Below are 22,537 nucleotides of genomic sequence, written 5' to 3'. Positions count from 1 at the left end.
AAAATATGCAGACAGCTAGATCTCCTGAGTATACCGATTCCTAATAGGTTTCTTTTAAATGTAAAAGTAGTCAGTTCTGTAAGTGTTTTTATTATTCTTATTATATATACAGTATATATTTTTTTTTAACTTAGGGAGACCCTGGTTTATTTGACCCGTATCTCCATTACAACATTAAATGATTAGTGTACACTGGAGGTTATCAGCTTACATGGATGTAATTGTACCAGACGCAGGAGAGATCGGATGCAGGTCTCATGTACACTGTACAGGGGGAAGCCCTTGTGACACCACAGAATTTGTCCTACAAACCGAGGAAGGAGAACACAGCGCTCACTTCAAAAAATAAAATAAAATACGTTTTGCGTTTGGTGTGCCAGGAACCACCTTTCTTTTTGCTTCCCTTCCACAAGAGTGTCAACACCATGCTCTGGCTGCCATTTTAAAATGAACTGGGCAGAAATAAAGATGGCATCGCACTGACATGGTGGTCTGTAGTATTACAAACCTTTTCACAAGAATCCAGTAAAAATGCAACAATTAATCACTAATTATTAAATGCAAAATGAGATCACTGGTACCTAGTGATTGGATAGGCTGCATTCACAGTACAATGGGTGCAGCACATAACAATACTTCCAACAGTGCAGGCAACTGGTGCAATTCAAGAAACTACAAAGAGTCAGTCTTGTTTGTACACATAGACAAACAGATGGGGGGAGGCTAGGAAGGAATAAAATAAAAAAAAGATAGGTTGCAGTAGGGAAGACCATCAAAAGACCAGCAGCAAATGGTAGAAGATGTAACCACCGTTTGCAAACCATTTGATTCAGAGATCTAGTTTGCGTATGTGCAAAGGACCTCTGCTCCAGAGTTTCTCCTGGTGGTGTACGCATCAGCGTGAAGCCGGGGATAGTTTCCACCATTGTCCTCATGGAATCAAGTTGAAAAAAAAATCACCACTATCTGGCTGAAAACACTGAAGGTTGCCGATGGCCATCCCTAGGTTGGGGATATAAAACCCAAACAAGACTGAAAAACAACTGTGTTTTCCTCTTTATTCAGAAATACTGCGGCACAACACTGAAACAAAGGATAAATAATCAATGTCTGGTGCCAGACTGGATGTTCTCCAGTGTATGCCATGTGAGATCCTGCCGCCTCACTCACAGAGAGAGAATAAAGAAACACTACTGTGATCAAAACAAAAGGGGGTTTGTGTGTCTGTTTATTATATAATCTAGGACCCAACGCAATGAACGCTTCAAAATATCAGTTGCCTCAAACAGCAGAAAGATGCGGTTATTTAAGAATCAATGTTCATACGTTTTAGATCTTGTTGGTACAAAATCTATACATCTGTTCTCAGACATATGACCAGGCGTTGCCTGTAAGGCTGGCTTACCTCTGCTACACATGGATATTGTTGTTCAGGTGTAATATTGTGCTGATAAATACAGCTTGGTGCCATCAGCATGATCAGGGAGCCAAAATAGAATGTATACAGGGGAGAGAGCAGAGGCCCTAGCACTGATCATTAAGGAATACAGACATCTACATCCAGAACAGCTGAGGGGAACTAATGGTGCAATTATAAAGATACATCAAGAACCATTACACAGCAGTGCCATGGACAAAATGAATGGGGTGCCTGAGAGAGGAAAGCGCTTCCCTGTGGTAAACCGGGAGAGGCCATTCTACACAATTGTCAGGAAGTGGGAAAGAAGCAATTGTCAAGTCAATCATTTTATAAAACATTAGATCAATGAAGATGTTGTTCCATGTTTTGAGACCAGAGGAGACCCCAACCTAGGGGGAAGATCATCCATGAGAGAGTATAAAGATGGCGCTTCTGGGGAGAGTCTGAAAGAGAGCTAAGGTGCAAAGCCTTGTGGGAAGATGAAAGCCTGTGGGGTATATATATACAATAACAGAAATCCTGAGGGAACAAGCATAATACAAGAAGCGAAATGGGGGAAAAGTTCACTGCCAATAGTTGTATTGAGAATTAAGAATAATCTGGCAATTTCTCTGTGATGAGTCAGGTTTGTGTGAGGAGGAGGACATAGAGGGGTCTATTTACTAAGCAGTGTTAGGAGACAGAGTGAAAAGTGATAAGAAAGCGATAAGGTGCCAGCCAATCAGCTCCCAACTTTAATTTTTCAAACACAGCCTGTGAGATGACAGTTGGGAGCTGATTGGCTGGCACCTTATCACTTTTCACTCTGTCTCTTAACACTGCTTAGTAAATAGACCCCAGAGTACCCTACTGCGATGGGTAATAAAGCAGAACCAAATTGTTGGTGTAGAGTGATAATAGGAAGTGCACCTACTGTATAGACATCATGGAGCAGCTACTTTGCGCTCTGAACCAATATTCATGGGAAATAACAATATACACTGCATGCACATGACAAAAAGGTGGAAACTGAAATAATAAAGTAAACACGTCATCCATCTTGATTTCTTTATAAAACCTCTTTAGAGGGGCCGATATTACGGTGCTCATTAAATGGCCACCACTGTATATTTGTCTTTGGTTTTCCTGTCACTTACCTGAATTCTCAGATCAGACAACTGTCTCAGCAGGTCCTCAAAGAGCTCCAGGTCAGCGGCCGGCAGTTCGGCAGAGAGCACCACTCCCACATACGAGCCCGAGAACTGCGACATCAGGTCCGGGAACATGTAGACTCCAGTGTTCGTGCGTAGAACCGGCGACTGGCTACACATAAACGGATACAGCCAGTCACACACCTGCCAAACAAACAACAGCCCTGTACGATTAAAATCATAAGCTAATGACAACACAATGTTATATGTTTTTTGATAGAGCAGACTTTCTGCTCACTTCAACCCAAGGGAAACTGGAGAACAAATACAATTTTATGTTTAGCCATAAATATAACATTTCACATAATTTTTATGGCGTGCTTCTATTATGTATACCAAGTAGGAATGAATATAAATGTTTTAGGAGAGATGGAGCACCTATAGTATATTGTTATCCAGAAGACTGCATGGTCAGCGCTTTATTTAGTAATGTGCCAAAGTCACAATTTAGAGATGGAGCACCTATAGTATATTGTTATACAGAAGACTGCATGGTCAGCGCTTTACTAAGTAATGTGCCAAAGTCACAATTTAGAGATGGAGCACCTATAGTATATTGTTATACAGAAGACTGCATGGTCAGCGCTTTATTTAGGAATGCGCCAAAGTCACAATTTAGAGATGGAGCACCTATAGTATATTGTTATACAGAAGACTGCATGGTCAGCGCTTTATTTAGGAATGCGCCAAAGTCACAATTTAGAGATGGAGCACCTATAGTATATTGTTATACAGAAGACTGCATGGTCAGCGCTTTATTTAGTAATTGCCAAAGTCACAATTTAGAGATGGAGCACCTATAGTATATTGTTATACAGAAGACTGCATGGTCAGCGCTTTATTTAGGAATGCGCCAAAGTCACAATTTAGAGATGGAGCACCTATAGTATATTGTTATCCAGAAGACTGCATGGTCAGCGCTTTATTTTGGAATGCGCCAAAGTCACAATTTAGAGATGGAGCACCTATAGTATATTGTTATACAGAAGACTGCATGGTCAGCGCTTTATTTAGTAATGTGCCAAAGTCACAATTTAGGGGGCTGGCATAGCCATTTTTTCATCACAAAATCTAGGGTCAAAGGAGTAAATTTACTAAAGTGAGAGTTTTTAGAAGTGAGTTTTAAAAGTGATGTTACCCACAGCAACCAATCAGATTCTACTTAACATTTAACTGGTGGAGGGGAGTGGCCAGGAACAGTGACAAATCGTTCGTCGTCCATCAAATCGTTCATCGGGCATACACACGGAATAATGTGTGCCAAATCATGAAAGATAGGATGTGATCTTTCTGCATGTTCAAGAGATCACAGACCACGACCAGCGGGAACGCGCATCGGCATCGGTACAGCGCCTAGACACGTCAATTTTTAACCGGTTTGTTGTTCCAATCGGTCAAAAACTGCCATATCAAAAATAAATAAATCGCACTGTGTGTACGCACCTTTAGGGTGCCTTGAAGATCGAGTTTAGGAACCTCTGCCTTAGTGGTTTTCCCAAGACAATGGGGCAGATGTATGAAACTCTGGAAAGTGATAAACTGGAGAGTGATAAACCATCAGCCAATCAGCTCCCATCTGTCATTTTTCAAACACAGCCTGTAAGATGACAGTTGGGAGCTGAGTGGCTGGACGGTTATCACTCTGCACTTTATCACTTTCCAGAGCTTCATACATCTGCCACAATAGGTGTTATAGAAATCTGTATTGGCCCAAACAAGGAAATTAGTGGCACTTCAACCTGGTGTATAGGCTACTATAATAATATGTGGGAGCTGTCCCTGTCTCAGTTATTTAATACTGCTGCATTATAGACCATAATAGAGGAAACAGCAGCACCTCAGACAACAGCAAATCCATCTTACTTGACAAAAAGGCACAGGCAACTATCTGGCCCACAGCGGGTCTTTATCTGGCCATACCAAAACCATGCACATACTATTATACTGTACAAATATGTACAGTATAATACGTACAATATAACAGTACAGATGTGTCCACATACAGTACATCTATCCTCCGTGTGCTACAAGTAGCACTAGACATAACGTGGGAGCTCCGTGTGATCGGTAGCGCTGAGCGTCTTTTTTTGGAAAATTTGTACCTTCAAATGCGTCTTATTAGCACAGCGATGCGAATAGTTAGTACAAACAGCTCCTGCTGATTAAAATGATGTGCAGCATGCCTATGTTCTGTGTGTGACTATGGGTGTATCTGCATGCGAAACGCTACTTTACAGTGTTATAGCCGCTGGCACTGTAACGTATCTGAAGGGAAGTCGTTGCATGAAAAGACGCTCGGTGCTACAGAGTCACGTCACAGCATGGCGCGACTAGAAGGGCTGTTTAGTGCGCAAGGAGGCTAGATGTATGTGTACACATCTGTACATCAGTATAACATGTACAGTATTACAGTATGTATATGGGGGTTTGTTATGGCATGATTAAGGTCATATGTGGCCTGAAAGGTTCCTTGTGTAATTGTACAAATAAATGTAATTACCGGCATCCAGGGCGCTGTCTCTGACTCATGTGACCTTTACAAATACTGATGCATGCTAGTGGGATATAACATAGCATATTAATGAGCACAGTGCCACCAATATACAGTACTATGCTAAGGGCTGGGGAGTGCGATCACAGAAGGTAGTCCATTATATAAATGACACGTGCTGAGCCAGTCACCCTTCAAGTGGACTAAGGAACTTTGCCCTGTTCTAACGACCTTACAGATAAGTATACAACAGTGATTACTAATCATAGAGCCTTACACAGAAATTAACAAGTCCACTTAGCATACTTGGAGGTAATTCATTGCATTTTAGTGTGTAATCTGAATGTCAAATACTACACAGAGCATGGTACTTATAATATTCAATTTACTGCAGCTTTCTCCTAGTTGGTTAAAGCAGTTGCCATAGTAGGGTCAAATAGAGACGCTATTAATGTTGTCTAGTTTTTTGGGTGTTATGCAATAGCCCTGCTTAGTGCAGTCAGACAAGGGTTAAACTCCGATTTACATATCAGCCTCTGTAAGATCGCTCTAATGACATAGAAAGGGCGATTGCCTTAGCTTGCCAATCACATCGCTCCTGACACAAAGACCTTCACACTGGGCTCGACCCACCACAGTTTTGGAAAACGGTCTTTGTGCCGCACCCCAAACGTTGCAGTGCTGGGACTTAGGGGGGGGGCTGTCAGTGATCACGCCGGACCCATTCTGCACAAGCAGAGACCCTGTACGGCTGTACACCAGGGAAAGGTTTGTAGCGATATTAGCGTGATGTCGCAAATGTGTGATCGGCGAAAGACGCACACACGGGTGCTGCTGCGTCAGATTCAGAGTTAGGCCCATAAACTCCATTGTGTCAAGAACAAGAAACAAAATGAAAATTGAGGTCACTCTTCCTAACACTGCACATGGGAACAATAGAATGTTATGAATTGGGGAACAGGTACAGACCAGCAGGCAGTTAGGAAGGGGTGTCTATGCTGCACTACATTTCCGAGGGCTTTCCGGTTCTTTAACGCTTTCTATTTCACTTTAGTTTCCCTTCCGTCCAGGGAGTTAGAGCATTACTTAGTAACAGTCACTTACACTCCTGGACGAGGCACAGTGATCTATGTCACCATAAGCAGCAGCAGATACAGTAACAGCACATGGCAGGGTATGGCCACTTTCAAACCATGGAAATATCAGTTCAGAGTAAATTCCCGTGACTGAATGACATGATTACTGAGCACATTCTCTCACAGGGGAAATCCCTCTGTGCCAACACTATGGGGTAGATTTACTAAAGCTTCTAAAAATGAAAAGTGGTGGTGCTGCCATAGCAACTAATCAGATCCTGTCTATCAATTTCTAGGATGCAATAGAGAAATGACAACTAGAATAATGGTTGCTATGGGCAACAGCGCCACTTTTCTTTTTTAGACGTTTTAGTAAATCTACCCCTGGGTCAGCTGGATATTTTTATCCATCTTAACACCAAGAGCAACCTAGGACTGGGGGGAGCATAAGTACATAAGTAGATGAACTGTGTTGTGATCTAATTATCGGTGTCAATAGTCAGAGAGTAAGGGAGAGCTGTGCATCTTACCTGGAGGAAAGCAGGGGGGCGCTCCTGGCCCATCTCACTGGTGGTATCCATAAACTTTATAATGCGGAGATACCCTGGATATGAGGGGGCACTCACCAGACCATCTGGGGTGACGTAAAAGATCTGAACCCCTCTGGGAATGAGGATCAGCTCCTCTGCATCTACCCCCAGACTCTGCACCGGGGGTGCCTGTGTGTGCATACAGTAGAATTCATCCCCTACTATAGAATGTTCCCCAGACTCTGTCCCATAGGAGACTGTGTAATGCCCATCTGTGGCCTGGGGGGTGTAAGCTGGCGGGGCTGCTGCACCTCCTATACAGGGATTTATGGCTTCTGTTGCTATACATGAGATGCCATTGGCTGGCTCTAAAGGGAATGGAACCATCTGCGGGCGTGGTGGGCGCTCTGGCTTTTCTTTCGGTGGCAGTGATGGGTATAGAGCTGATGCACCCACAGCAGGGCAACCCGACATACTCTGCTGCAAGATATTCAGTCTAGTGTTTATGTTCTCCAGTGTCTCCTGCATCTTTTCCTGCATTTGCCTGGCAGAATCCCAAGCTGGTCCCATGCACTGCGGTCCCTGCAAGGAGACACTTAATCCCCTTAGCAAGTTTTCCTGGCCCTGTATGTAAAAGGTGCGGGCATCTTCCTTGTAACCCGCTTCATCTGCGTTCAAACCTTTATTTATATAGTGGAATGCTTTCCTGTATTCTTCCTCAATGCTCCGAATTAAGGCGTTTTCCTGCATCTCCGGAAGCGGCTGCTTCTCCATCACTGAAACAGAAAAGAAGATCAAAATTTAAGGAAATATAGACCAAGAATACAGCAAAACACATGTCTGTATCTGGGCTTGTACAGCAGCTGTCTGGTGTATACAGCACTACTGACCACCTAAGTACACTGCCGCATCTCCTTAAATTGTACACTGCAGTGAGCAAGGCCCTTTTGTTACATTGTATGGTATTCTATTAAGGGGCACATCAACTAGGTGATATTAATGAGCGATTGCATTATTACGACATCGTAATCATGCAATCACTCATTAATCGTGCACTATAATGTCGGAAACAACCAGCGATGCGCGCTCCTGCTGGTCGTTTCCGACATCAATCATCGCCCGAACATGCCGGTCAATCTTCCGATAACGACAGATTAGCCATGTTCAGGGATGATGGCAGGTGCCTACACTGAGCGGCTAATCGTTCAGTGTAGGCACTGCAGGGGATGGGGAACGACGGTGCGATTATGATGTTGTAATCGTACGGTCTTTCCCTAGTCGGCATGTGGATGTGCGCCTTTAGAATAGTTCAGGTGCCAGTGGGCAAAAGAAAGGAAGAATTCCAGGGCAGGAGTACAGGTGACTGTGGTAGGAAATGAATTACGGGGCAGGAGTACAGGTGCCAATGGTAGGAAAGGAATTCCGGGGCAGGAGTACAGGTGATTGTGGTAGGAAAGGAATTCCGGGGCAGGAGTACAGGTGATTGTGGTAGGAAAGGAATTCCGGGGCAGGAGTACAGGTGATTGTGGTAGGAAAGGAATTCCGGGGCAGGAGTACAGGTGATTGTGGTAGGAAAGGAATTCCGGGGCAGGAGTACAGGTGATTGTGGTAGGAAAGGAATTCCGGGGCAGGAGTACAGGTGATTGTGGTAGGAAAGGAATTCCGGGGCAGGAGTACAGGTTATTGTGGTAGGAAAGGAATTCCGGGGCAGGAGTGCAGGTGATTGTGGTAGGAAAGGAATTCCGGGGCAGGAGTACAGGTGCCAGTGGTAGGAAGGGATTCCAGGGCAGGAGTACAGGTGCCAGTGGTAGGAAGGGAATTCCGGGGCAGGAATACTGCAAAGAAAAAAATATTTTTTGTTCCTGAACTAAAAATAAACCATTTAATTTTATAGTTCTGTAAGTGGTGATAATGATACAGGTTGAGTCTCCTATATCTAAACTGCTTGGGACCAGGGGTGTTTGGATATCGGGATATTCCTTATTTTGGTATATTTGCATACCATAATGAGATATCTTGGGAATGGAACCCAAATCTAAACAGAGAATACATTTATGTGTTATATACACCTTATACACACAGCCTGCAAGTAATTTTATACCAAATTTTCAATAATTATATGGCTCATACAAAGTTTATGTATAAACATGAAATTTATATATGTTTCATATACACCCTATACACACAGCCTGAATGTAATTTATAGTTTATTTTTAATAATTTGTGCCTTAAACAAAGTTTGTGTACATTGAACCATCAAAAAGCAAAGGTTTCACTATCTCAGTCATGCTAAAAATATTCCGTATTTCAGAATATTTGGATATGGGAGACTCAACCTGTATTCCAATTTATTTACGTGTCTAATCGCTTGACTATATAATTTCAGGTTGATTTCTATTTCAGATGGAAGTGCTACTGATGACCCTTTTATGTGATCAAAGATGGGTCTCTTACACAGTGCCCATGCCTTTATTATGAGAAGGGTTATGTGCACTGTGCAAGAAACTTTTCTCTTCCTTCTTAATCTTTGACCAAATGGAATATATAAAGTTTCCATTTAAAAAAAATAAAAAAAAAATGTTTGGATACCAAAATGTACTGTATGTAACGTTGCCTGACCTACCTGGTCAACATATATCGGTGTTACTCTGCTGCAGACTATGGGTCTGATACAGCAAGGAACGCAACTGCTAATCCGCACGCAATCGACCGATTGTTGCGTACTGCGTATGCATCGTGCGCGCGAACTGGTCACTGCGATCGGGACTGTGATCGCATCGGCTATGCAGACCAATCACAGAGTGATTGACAGGAAGTGGGTGGTGATGGGAGGGTGGTCGGGGAATCGCAGGCGCGCCAATGCGTTTCAACGCCGTTGCATGGGCGTACAGAAATTGACCACTGCGATGCCCTAAGCAGCCTGAGGCCTGATAGCGTGGTCTGAAGTTAGCAAATTCAGAGCTTGTGCATGTGTGCTTGAGGCTGCGATGATACTCGATTGTACCGATGGTTTCGCAGTCTTGCTAAACATTACGGATGTGTGTAAGGTAAAGTGGGCGTCCTTGTGTTGTGGCGGCATAGCGAGCGCAGTGGATTAGCATACTATCGAAGTTGAACTGCGTGCGTAATCGCTATTGCGATCCGTAATGAATCAGGCACTATGTTGGTGCTGTATAAATGTAGATAGATGCTAACAATCTACAGGCTTTATAAATTCAACATCAATAAGGATATACAGGCTAGGCCAGCATGCGGATTAGAATACAGCAATTATGTAACCCAGCTAATAATAGCCTAGTCATCGCTTTAATCCCTACCCTTCAAGTCCTATCTTCCATGCTTCAAAATATAGTACTACATTACCTGTGAGGAAATAAAATTAAATATATCTAAAAAAAATAAATAAATAATAAAAAAAAAAAATCTATAAAACAAATATGGATAAACAGCAGCAATGTGTGCAGACTGCCTCATCCACCCCTAATCTTGGAATATAAATGACTTTACTTTCAGCAGCTGTCTTCAGAAGAAAGATAATACAATTAATGTGTTATTTATTGTGGAGTATGAGGAAGATTCATAAGATTAGCTAAAGTTACTTGACCATGCAGATGTCTCCTTAGGCAATATATCTGACAGTAATTCATATATTTTTCATCACTGACTTACAGCCCTGCCCCCATACCCATATACACAGGTTCAATTAAGCAGATATAACACTGTTTTGTATCTTTAATATTTCCATACTTTGTCCAGTAAATATAAGGCTGATTCATAAGGTGGACTGCACCATATACAACATTTTTAATTCATTTTGTGATGTTCCCCCATCACATGTATGAAACTGGAAAGCGATTCATTAAACAGGCTCATAAATATAACATGCATTTACAACATGGGTATTACAAGCATCACTACAATCTACTAAATCCACTGGGAAGTTGCTTACAGTAACCCAGGCAGGGCTATCAGCAGGTGAAGTCACGGACACATTAACATAACTTGTTCATGAATACATTTGTTTTATTCAGCATAATTTCTAACTCTTCCCAGTACTGGTTCAAGAATATCACAATCCGGTAACCAGTCATTGGCGCTGTACATTTATCTATACATAATGTACATATCAATTACATGCTCTCAACAGGTCATGTTGTAAATTTAGTTTTCATTGCATTTTTGTCAACTGTAATAATAAATGCCACATTTTCTATTTCGCCTCACATGTGAGAAGATTGATAAAACAGAAATTCTAATCTAATTCTCTGCGCTAATTGAATTGAATAGAGAAAATATGGCTAAAAAATAAATATATATTTATACAAAATAATTTAATATTAAACAAACAGTGACATGATATCAATTTGACCGGTCAAAATAAAAATAAAAATACATAAACAATAAATAGTAAAAAAATTATAAAAAACATCAAGTTATCATATAAATTATGAAAATTGTAAGAAATCACATGTTTATACTTCAATATATCTAAAGGAGATGGATCCTAAAATATCTGGTAAATACCAGTACTATAAGATACTCAATAATTGTAATCCACACCTGCAGTATGATCAAAGTCTCATTCAGAATCAACGTTAATCGATGGTATATCTCTGTATCCCATATATATTTGTGGAATGGATACGTTTCCAGACGGAATCACATGTAATCATACATTCAGGAGACACAAAGGAGAGATATAGTGAAAAAAAAAAATCACTTCTCCGGTGGGAGATATCAGGCAAAAGTTGTGTATGTTGCTAGTGGTAACCGCTCAAGCTGGACGTGAATGTAGTAGAGGGAGGCAATTTCTCCAACGGGAGGAACAGGGGCCGCGACTACCTTGCAAATGTGAAGAATCCTGTAGATCGCGTCTGCATCCCCGCCTCAACTCCAGTGTTGTAGGAGCATCCAATTTGCTGTGCAGCGTGAGTCTCTTCGGATTTCCTGAGGTGATAGCAGGTATCTGAGGGCACCGCTATTTGGATTTTTTTGTCAAAAAAGCCCCCCAAATAGCGGTGCGAAACGCGTCAGTCTTGGGACACTGGACCCTTTTTGTTACCCTCAGATACCTGCTATCACCTCAGGGTGGCAGCACCCCAAGTGCACCAACCACTGAGTTGGAGAAAGAAAGGACTCCAGCCGTGCTCTTGTAAGCAAACAATAGTCATCTGAAGATGACATTGTAACAAGTCCTGTGATTGTGCCAATATCAGGAGGTCATCCAAATATGGCATTATCCTGACCCCATGTCGTCTGAGATGAGCCGTCATCACTGCCATTATCTTGGTAAATACCCGAGGGGCTGTGGCCAGCCCAAAGGGTAGACCCCGAAATTGGTAATGTTGCTGATCTACCGCCAATCTTAGAAATCTTTGGTGGGATTGTGCAATCGGAACATGCAGATATGCATCCTGTATGTCCAGGGAGACCATAAAATCTCCAGGCTCCATTGCCAGAATAATTGACTGTAGGGTTTCCATAAAGAATTTGGGCACATGGATGAATCTGTTGAGAGACTTCAGATTCAGGATAGGGCGATGTGGCCCATTTGGTTTCTGAATCAAAAACAAATATTTGAATAAATAACCCCTTCCCTGTTATGTCACAGGAACGGGGATTATGACTCCTCACCTCAGGAGGGCCCCAATAGACTCCCGGATGGCCGACGACCTGATCGGGTCTAAAGGCAGGGTTGTACCAACAAACCTTTGAGGGGGATGCCTCAGGAACATAATGGCGTAACCTTGAGAGACCACCTCTCAAACACAGACATCTGTCGTGGTCTGATGCCAGGCCTGAGAAAACTGTAGGGGTCGGTCTCCAACCCTGAGACCCGCCAGGGAGAGGTCCGCCCCATCAGACAGTGGGCTTACCATCCGACTTGGAAGCAGGACGCTGGTTGACCAGGATTTCTTGGTCTGCCGTTTCCTGTGGGAATTATCCTGTCTAGAGGAAGACTGTCCCTTTGCCCTACTCTGTGGGCGAAAGGACAGAGCTGACGACTGCCTATACTTAGGGGTAGTCGTAGATGGCAACTCCGCAGATTTAGATTGCCAGAGAAGACACTATGTCATCCAGCTCTAGTCCAAACAGTACCTTCCCCACAAAAGGAAAGGATTCCAGGGCTTTCTTGGAACCTGTATCCACCTTCCAGGTCTTTAGCCAAAGGATTCTTCAAGCTGCAACTGAAGCTGCCGATACCCTAGAAGCAAAGATACCTGCGTCAATGACTAATTCCCACATATATATAGCTGCTTCTCGCATCCGACATATATAGCTGCTTCTCGCATCCGACAGAGGGAACATAGCAGTTCTCTGGTAGCATTGGGCATGCTAACCTCCAGGGACTTCGTCCATTCTTCCATAGCCTTGGCTACCCAGGCTACAGCCATAGCTGGCCTGTAATAGCTCCAGATAATGAAAACACTAAAGTTTTCTATCTTTAACCTCCTTCAAAGAGGATGCCTCAGGAATGGGTAATGTAGAGCTCTTGATCAATCTAGTCACATGAGCATCTACTGATGGTGGAACTTCCCACTTACTATATTCACCGTGAGCAAATGGATATCGAGAGGCTAAATTCCTTGTAATATGGAAATGCTTATTTGGAGTAGGCCATGCTTCAGACATGAGATTCATCAGTTGCTCAGACTGGAGGAAAATAGTCTCTAGCCACTTTTTGACACCGAAAGACCGGAGACTTAGATTTTGGTGGCACCTCCTCTTCCTCTATACTGTGGACAGATCTAACCGCTGTCACTAGAGAGGGGACATCCCCAGAACTCTGAGGAGGTTGGGTCAGAATCCTGAGGCAATGTCTGAAGAGAACCTATCTTATGCCCCTGCTTCTTTACTGCCACTGGTCTATTCGCCTCTACCACCTGCTGAGAGGCTATAGACAGCAGCATACTCTGACTAGAGTGCGCAGAAGAATCAAACCAACAGGAATTCATAGGGGACATGTACATGGAAGGATGCAACTGCTGTGGGCAGTGATCGCCCACAATTTCTGGGTCCCATCACAATATATGCCTCACTGCCTGTAGAGCGCACAAACACTCTATAGCGCATACTTTGCAATCACTGTATTAGAGTGGATACGGCACCATATTTATTCATCACCAAAGCCACTGGTCTATTACATATCTGGATATTTTATGGTAGGCAAAAAAAAATAAATCAGCAGCTTACTAAAAGCAAATATGCAGAGAAATGGTCTACAGTATCTATAACAAGAAGGAAATATGATAAATACAAATAAGGGTATACTGCTCTTTAATTAAACAAGCAAAACTGCTATAGGTAATAAAGGAAGGGAGAGATGTCTTAAGCCGGGTAACACTGGAGCGATGGTGGTCCGATATGCCATTTCGCCTACATCGTATAGTGTGTACACATGATTGCGCGCTCCCTCAGTTGCTAGCGACGGTCACCAGGTTTGGTGTGCTGCACATCAAACCTACCGATATCGCTATCGGCCAGTGCATTGTTAATGAATAATGTAATGGTGATTGTTCAGTCGTTCGTTAAAGTCGTCCAGTGTGGACGCACAATCACTGTTCACAAGCGTTTATTTCGATGTCAGAATAAATGACCATTGCTCCAGTGTGTACCCAGCCTTATTGTGAAAAAGTGCCCCATGCAGTCAGCAGGGCTTGTTTTGCTATATCCACCACTGTTAACCACTGTGCATTACATGCTTTACCAGTAGAGACCATAAACATGCAGGGGAATAAATATAATAAAGTTGTCGGCTCTAAAGGGCACAAGTAGCATACCTACATTAGTTGGTGGCAGCCATTTTGTGGGCTGAACCAATAGTCTTGAGAATGCAGTCTACGAAGAACAAAAAAATGAATGAGTCACAAAGTTCATATGAACAAACCAGTGATATCTTTACATTCCCATAGTTGCTGCCTGGACTGTGTGAATGCAGGTGACAGGAGTACTTTTGCATAGGCCTCTCCATTGTGGTGTTGTTGTACAATTCTTCAGTAACTCACCAGCAGAATACATTTTCCATATTGAGGATGAGAGATCAGGACGAATAGAAAGAGGTTTTATTTCCACACACCAATTTTTGAACCTCAATTACCACCACATTAAACATACACTGCTTTCAACCTTTCTAAATTCGCAATCCATTATCGGCAATAGGTAAACAGCACACAGGATATTGTTCAGAGCAGCAGTGTCACACCCGGATGGAAGGCTGCTACTATATACTATAACCAACTATCACCGCACCTAACCAGCCCCTACCCGCGGAGCTACCTGCTTTATACCGATCGTTACCTGTCTATCCTCTGAGTCTCGGTCAGGGAGTACAGCATCTTGCCTGGTCCACCTTCCAAATACAGGGTGCTGGATGCCATCTTCACGCTGAGGCCTGGGTGCCGGGGCAGTCTTTAAGTCGGGGGGCCAGGCGCAGTCTTCACGTCGGGGGCCAGGTGCCGGGCGCAGTCTTCACGGCGGGAGCCAGGTGCCGGATCAAGGAAAGGCGCCAAAGTGCTGGCTCTATCTCCCGGGCCAGGGGAAACATCAATAACTTAACCTGAAGGGTCTTGTGTAGGTGCAGGTGTACCAGTTAGGAAAGGTGGCCGTTTACAATAGGCACTACACAATCCATCATGCACAAAATCCTGTTCAGACAGGCCTGCAAAACAGAATTTACGGCACCGGAGACTCACCCTTCTCACCTTTACCCTCAGACATGACAAATGTGTGATCGGTATAAGGTGTACAGTATAAATGCAATGTGACCCACTTCACATATGAAAACCCCACACACTCTTTAGAGGGAATGGGTATGAAATACCGCCGGCCGCTGGCCTCACAGTAGTAGACGCTAACTAATGCGTCTACTATCCATCCCCGGCGACAGACGATATGGCCCCGGCTGCCTTAGTGAGTACACGTTACACAAGACCTTCACCCACAGCCGCCTCTGGTGCGTCTCCTACACCGGAGTCCAGGACTGCGTCGCACAGGATTCCTCTCATGAGGACCCCAGCGACACCACTAGCCAAGCCTCGCTGAAGCCCGCCAAAATCCTCAGGGCATATACCGGTACTGGCGTTTCGGCATCAGCGGAGGTAGATGGAGTCGAAGTACCTGCGTCCTATTCGGCACTTAGTACCGGTCAACTCAGAAGTTAAAAAAAAACTAATGTACATCAAAAAAAAAAAAGCCTGGGACTGCCTAGGTAGTCCCGCTGTTAACCAAGTGCGTCTGGATACTTGCCGCGCACCAAACAAAAAAAATTAATGCCTGTGGCTGGAGGAGGGGTATATAGGGAGGAGGACCAGTGCATGCTGGGAGCTTTAAAGCTGTAGCTGTTTGGTGCAATGGATCTCTCCAACTACATACCCCAAGGTAGATCCTGTGGACCCTGAAGAAGAAATAATCACATTTCAACGACGTGGATATCCTGAATGACAACATACCATTCATTTTGGATTCTCCTACAACTCAAAAATTAAAGAGATTAACAAAAAAAAAAAAAAAAACTTTGATATTTTAATTTATCCTACCAGTCATCCTAATATGCATATGTCACGATGCATATTTGTCGTTGCGGCTAAAATGCTGAATTTTAGGGTAAAGAGACAGCGCCCAGACAGAAGTTATTTAGGGTTGTAAGACAGGATTCTGCACATGACGCATTGGAGGCACGGGCTGTCACCCGATCTGGCTGCTGGCCAGCCCAGGCATGTGACTTGTTATCTGTGATCATGTGCAATTACAGCAGCAGCTTTCACACCTGAATGACCATCAAATACACTGAGTAAATTGTATAATTTCCTGCTCTACCATACAATAACCTGTTAATGCGGGAGGGAGGCTGGTGTCTGACCTGACATGCAAGCTGTCTGCTCCAAACATTTTCTTAAGCCAGCACCGGAGATGATCACTAGATATTTCGCAAACTGTGGTTTTCCAGCTGTTATTATTAGACTAGAAGTCTCCAGCTGATGTATTATTGTTTAGGAACAGATTACCTACCTGTGCTCTGCAACTACAAGAAACACTGCTTAATCTAGCTCTGCCCAGCCATTTCCATGCTACACCATTAATGGTCATTAGCGGATAAAGGTTCATTAGATTAGATTTGAAAAACCTGCACTTTAGTAAAAATACCCCATTGTGTCTGGCTGCTATATAAAAACACAGGTTCTCAGCAGGTCACGTGAGAGAAGAGGAGAGAGACAGTGAAAACAGCAGAGAGAGGCATTCCAAAGCCCCTCTGCCATGTGACTGTGGTTGCTATGGTAGTCACATAATACTGCAGAACATCTGAATATTTTATTTACATATTTCTCAATTGCTCAAGCACTTGTATGAGCTCCCATTCATACTTAACTGAGGATCATCTGAACAAACAGCTTCGTATAGTACATACAGCAACAGTTGTTATTCTGTACATTATAGTAGTTGTGCTTCAAAATCAATAAGAGAGGATTATATAAAAAGTGGTCTTCTATCACTAATAGTCAATAAGAGGCCTCTAAGAAGAGTGCTTAAAATGCACTTTTCTGTACATCCAGTAGAGGCGGCCATGTTGTGCATGTAGTCTGTTCTATGCAACTTTCATAATTTTCATTCTCTCATGTATAGGACTCTTCATTACACTTTGTGCACAAATACAGTAATGAGACTTTATCACAAACACTGCTGAGCGACATCTCCACACTGTCATGGGACCCAAGATACATATTTGTAAACCTGGCAAGTAAATTCTCCTGTGTTTTGAGTTGGACCTACTGTACCTTGAGATACAGTATGTGTGACGCACCCAATATACACACAAACGTAAATACACAACTTTTTTTTGTTATTGCGGCAGAATTTTAGTTCAGGGCGCAAAATGCGTCAAAATTCGGAAGGCATCCTCTGACACATTAACAGAGAAAGTATGAAAAAGTCATAAAATGAAAAGAAATATCTGATGCTGCAGGTACATTCATCCAGGCTCTCCTTCCACTAGGAAAATACTGTACACCACACAGTTTGAGTATTGTACTGTCTTAACTGTAGTCATTTCTATCAAATCCTATACAATAATTTCTGAGACAGAACAGAGCACAAACACAGGACAGGTGAGGCTGACAAATTAGGGAGCTCCCAGGGATAGGTGCCAATCTCTCCCCTAAGCATAGCCTATTACAGACAGTGGTAGATAACGAGTGGAACTACATATCCCAGCATGCCCTGCCACAGTTATGCTGTGTTAGAGTAAGCTAAAAATGTCACAGAGAATGCTGGGGTCTGTAGTTCCACAGCCTAGCATGATTTTTATGTATATATACTACAAGGAAAAAAAACAAAAACAGCAAAATGATTTGCCGTTTGTAGACCACAAAACTCCCCCTGCACTGTCTGAACATGTACACATACACACACACACACTACATACATGTCTGATTGTGTAGCATGTAGCCACAAACTGTATACTTGCTAGCATATGAACACAATAGATCCCTCTCACAACACAATCTATACAAGTATAATACAAGAGACCTATGGTATGATCTGATAGTCACGGGACACCAATAAGAAATGCTGGAGCCCCAGACATACAGTAGCACAGCCCTGACAACCACACAAGGGCACAGATGTGATGACGTGCTTCTGCTAAAGAATGAGTTAAGATTATACATAATTTAAAAATATTTTTTTTACTAACAATTTAATAAAACTGGACACATATTGCTGTAGCAAAATTTATTCGGGAAACACGGAAGCACCAGGTACAACCATAATGAGGCACAGCTGTATTACCCATTATGCAACCTAGGCCCAATGGGCACTGAGGCACCAGGGTAACATAAATCGGTTTATTTCTGGCTTTTTAGTTTTTGACAAATGGAGGGGTGGTGGGGAGAGGGCCCCGAAGCAATGTGTTGCTTAGGGCCAATGGGATCCAAGGCTCTGAGCTAATGGATTTAAAATAAAGTATTACAAAGTTACACAAGCTGAAAACCATGCCTCCCACACTTCTGTACTTATTAATGTGATACCAGCGGCGTAGGATATGATTTTTACTGACCACTAGTTATTTTCTTACTGGGTGAAAGTGTCACTTTATTGTTACCATTTGGCAGTACAATTACAGACAGCTGGCAGCCCTGGCACACATACTTCACACACAAGCACCATGTAAATAAAGAACACTTAGGATTAGGAAAACTTTGAATATGTAGGGGGCTCAGTATATTATTAACATTCACTAGCACACATGCTGGGAAAGGACAGAAAAAGAAAATATGAAGCTTATTCTAGAACACTAACAGGGGTATCAGAGTTTTTACCTGCGTTAAAGTATCGGGCGCGTGCCCGCTTATTCCCGTATTCAATATGAAATTAACGAAAACGGGAGTCTGCGAGGTTGGATTTGCCTAAAGTTACAAATTTTTCCTTAAAAAAATTGTAAGACCCCCCTAAAGTTGTAAAAACATGGGGGATCACTATGGGTACCCCCGTTTTAGCCTTTAAATGAAAGTCGGGGATTTAAATAGCCGCAGCAGGTGTTTTTTCCCGACATTGAAGAAGTGATGCAGAAGAGCACTTACGTTATTTTTTACGTTTTTTTAAGTGGTCCCATCAAATTTGGGGTACACGAAAATGGGTACTAGCATATTTTTAAGTCCCTAAAGTAAGTTTTTAAAAATTCTGCAATTATGCACCTGCCGCTATAAATCTATTCTAGAATACATCTGCCGCATACTTGCAGAATAGCCCTGAACCTATTTCCCTATTGTTAATAAATTTTTTCCCATTTTTTTTTTTTTCACCTCAATTTTTAAATTAATTTTTTGGGGTGTCCCTATTTTTTTAAAACTTTTTTTGACACAGTTCTTTTTTAAATGTCATTCCCAGGGGTGCAGGCTATTTTTTTTAAGCCTGCACCCCTAAACCCCAATTCTGCACTTTTTTTCGACACCTATTCAATGGTGAAAAGTTATCCCCGTTTTTTATCAAAGACTTTTCGAACCTGCGATAAGTCTTTGAAATTGAATACGGTGTAAAAGTAAAACCTGCGATAATGACGTCATAGGTGCGATATTAACGCAAAAACTATGTTTTCGCTCCCATATTGAATACCCCTATAAAAGCACAGCCTCCTCCTGTAACCCCCATACCACCATAATGTTCATCTTTTTGCTATATTTAGGGGTCTTTCAATTATCATTTACAGTGACTTAGCAGAACTTAAGTTTCTAAAGTTCAGTGGTGGCAGGAAAACTATGCAGGTGAGCAATTTAGTATTGTTATAATGCTAGGACAGCTGCCCTGCAATCCCTAAAATACACACTGTTATCACTAATTAGTAAAGGTGAAAGTTTAGACTAACCCGCAGTGTAAGTGCACATGCGTGAACGGGTGTAGTATGTATTACTGCCGGTCGCGTGGCCGGCGGTTCAAATCCCGACAGCAGAATCCCGGCAGAGGTGAAGAACCCGAAGCTACAAAGGCAAGTACTAACTAACCTATCTTTACCCCCTAACCCTCCTTTAACGGTGCCTAACCCTAACCTCCCCCCAAAGTGCCTAACCCCCCTCTAAGTGCCTAAACCTAACCCCCCCCTTCCCCGCCGCCTAAACCTAAATCCCCCGGGGGGGTGCCTAACCCTAACCCTTCCTCCCCCTAGCCTAACCCTAACCTCCCGGGCAGTGCTTAACCCTGTCCCCCCGGGAGCCCTAAACCTAACCCCCCCCCCCGCAGCTGTCCGCACCCTACTTACCTTCGTTTGGTATGCCGGGCGTCGGGCTCCCGACGTAGGTCTAATGACAGGCGTCAGGATTTCGACGCCTGTCATTAGTACTTTGCCAGGATTAGAGAGTCGGGAAGCCGGTGGTCGGTATTTAGACCGTCAGCTTCCTGACTACATCCTGTGTGAACGTACATCACACATGTACAAAGAGGGCTGGTGGAGGCGGAGGGATCCGACTTTGCGCTCTGGGCTAGTATCATCTAAAATTGGAGTTAGTTCTCACAATCAAGCTACAAAAACATTTAGTGCAGATGGCTGCCACATCAGGACTCCAATGGTGAATAGGCCTCGTACATAAAACAAATGTGGAAAGTACTGTTCCTACATGTATAACGGGCCAGTTCATCTTAATGAATAGGCCCCTTAGCAACATAGTTTTTACATCATTTATGCCGCAGGAACTAGATTTACACTGTGCTAGAGATGCTCCTGCCAGCCTTATGCCCTTACACTCACTATGGGGACACTGAGGTTTCACACTCACTATGGGGACGCTGAGGTTGAACCCGACATGCTAATAGTGCGGTTTACAGAATTTTAAGTGTCGGCATTACAACTTGTAACATTATGCTTTACCAACATCTTTGAAGTTGTACAGCCGACAATGTAAAAATGCTGTAAATCACATCCTTAGCAGGTTGGCATGCTGGGTTCAACCTCACTGTGATGTCCATGTACTAAGCCTTGGAGAGGAATAAAGTAGATGGAGATAAAGTACCAACCAATCAGCTCCTGCTACTTTACAGGCAGTGTTTGAAAATTGACAGTTAGTAGCTGATTAGTTGGTACTTTATCTCCATCTACTTTATTCCTCTCCAAAGCTATGTACATAGACTCCTGCATCCCGTAGTGTCAACATGTTAATTATTAAACTCACGTCCCCAACCTGCCCTTACTAGTGTTGGTTTTATATTCTTTCTACGAGTCTTTTGTGAATCATTTTTCTTATAAATATATATAGATTACATTTAAAAAACAAAAAAAAAAAAACACCTCACAGAACCGGTCTGACAAGTAGAAAGTCAGTGAATTAGAGGGGAGATGTACCAAGCCTTCTAAGGGGTAGAGAAGTTGTCCATAACAACAAATAAACAACTACCTTTAATTTTATATAATGAATTTGATAAATGTTAGCTAGAAGCTGATTGGCTAAAATATGGGAAACTTCTTCACTCTTTATACATATGCCCCTTCTCCTGTATGGACAGTGCAGAGTATGAGCTGCTGTCACGTGAGGAAACAGGCACTAGCTGGACAACTGGTTACCCAGCTGTGGTGCAGCTACAAGTTCCTGCATGGGGCGCAGTGACCACAGACACCCAGGCTGTACAGTGCTAGTGCTGCTGCCGGCTCAGTGATCATACTACTCACAGGTGTCTTCTGCTGCTGCTGCTGCTGCTGCTGCTGCTGCTGTGTGACGTCTCTGCTGCTGCTGCTGCTGTCAGTGCGCTGATTCCCACTCACTCTCCTCCAACTGCTGCTGAGTGCTGGTCTTTTTCCCTACAGCTGTCACCCCGCCCACTCTCCCAGCATACACCTGACACAGACTTTTGTTTAAAGTGGCAATGTCACCAAAGCAATTAAAGGGGCCATCTGTCACTCTCCTGCCTGCCCTGTATATCTGTGTAAGCTTTACGTGCTGTACTATGGGGTATTTTATATACTCAAAGATAGATAGAGAGAGACAGAGAGAGAGATAGAGAGAGTCAGAGAGAGAGAGAGACAGCTTGCATAAAGTGTAGAAATAATGGATTTTCTACACTTGATGCAAGCTGTCTACATGGTATCTCCTCGGTCCTGATGACGGGGTCCCTTGTGTCCCCAGAACCTCGACTGTGTATGAGGTTAATGATGTTTCAAGAGCCAGGGACGTATTCAATTAGAGGCGAAAAGCCGTAATCTGCTAAAAAGTTTTGCCTATTGCCGCTTTTCGCCTGGTCGGAACTTATCTCCAAATTCAATTCCAGACGGAATTCGTCTAAGCGGAAACTCAATGCAATGTAATAGGCGAAAAAGATTCACCTATGAATAGCAGGTGAAAAGAAGTGCAAAA

General features: G+C 43.1%; 1 protein-coding gene across 2 annotated transcripts in view; it reads right to left on the bottom strand.

Moving 5' to 3' along the window:
• Positions 1-21,969, bottom strand: part of SPART (spartin) — a 31,778-nt gene extending 9,809 nt beyond the window's left edge. For both annotated transcript variants that reach the window (XM_088460144.1, XM_088460145.1), the window contains exons 1-3: positions 21,856-21,969; positions 6,708-7,483; positions 2,557-2,754 (exon numbers count right to left, since the gene is read on the bottom strand). In XM_088460144.1, coding sequence (XP_088316270.1) covers positions 2,557-2,754; positions 6,708-7,481 — 972 coding nt within the window. In that variant the 5' untranslated portion in view covers positions 7,482-7,483; positions 21,856-21,969. The remainder of the gene's footprint in view (positions 1-2,556; positions 2,755-6,707; positions 7,484-21,855) is intronic.
• Positions 21,970-22,537: the final 568 nt, after the last annotated feature.

Source organism: Taudactylus pleione, unplaced genomic scaffold, assembly GCF_031769625.1.
Source record: "Taudactylus pleione unplaced genomic scaffold, aTauple2 ptg000043l, whole genome shotgun sequence".
Classification (NCBI taxonomy): Eukaryota; Metazoa; Chordata; class Amphibia; order Anura; family Myobatrachidae; genus Taudactylus; species Taudactylus pleione.
The sequence above is the reverse complement of the archived record's forward strand: the minus strand, read 5'-3'. Positions and strand labels throughout refer to the sequence as shown.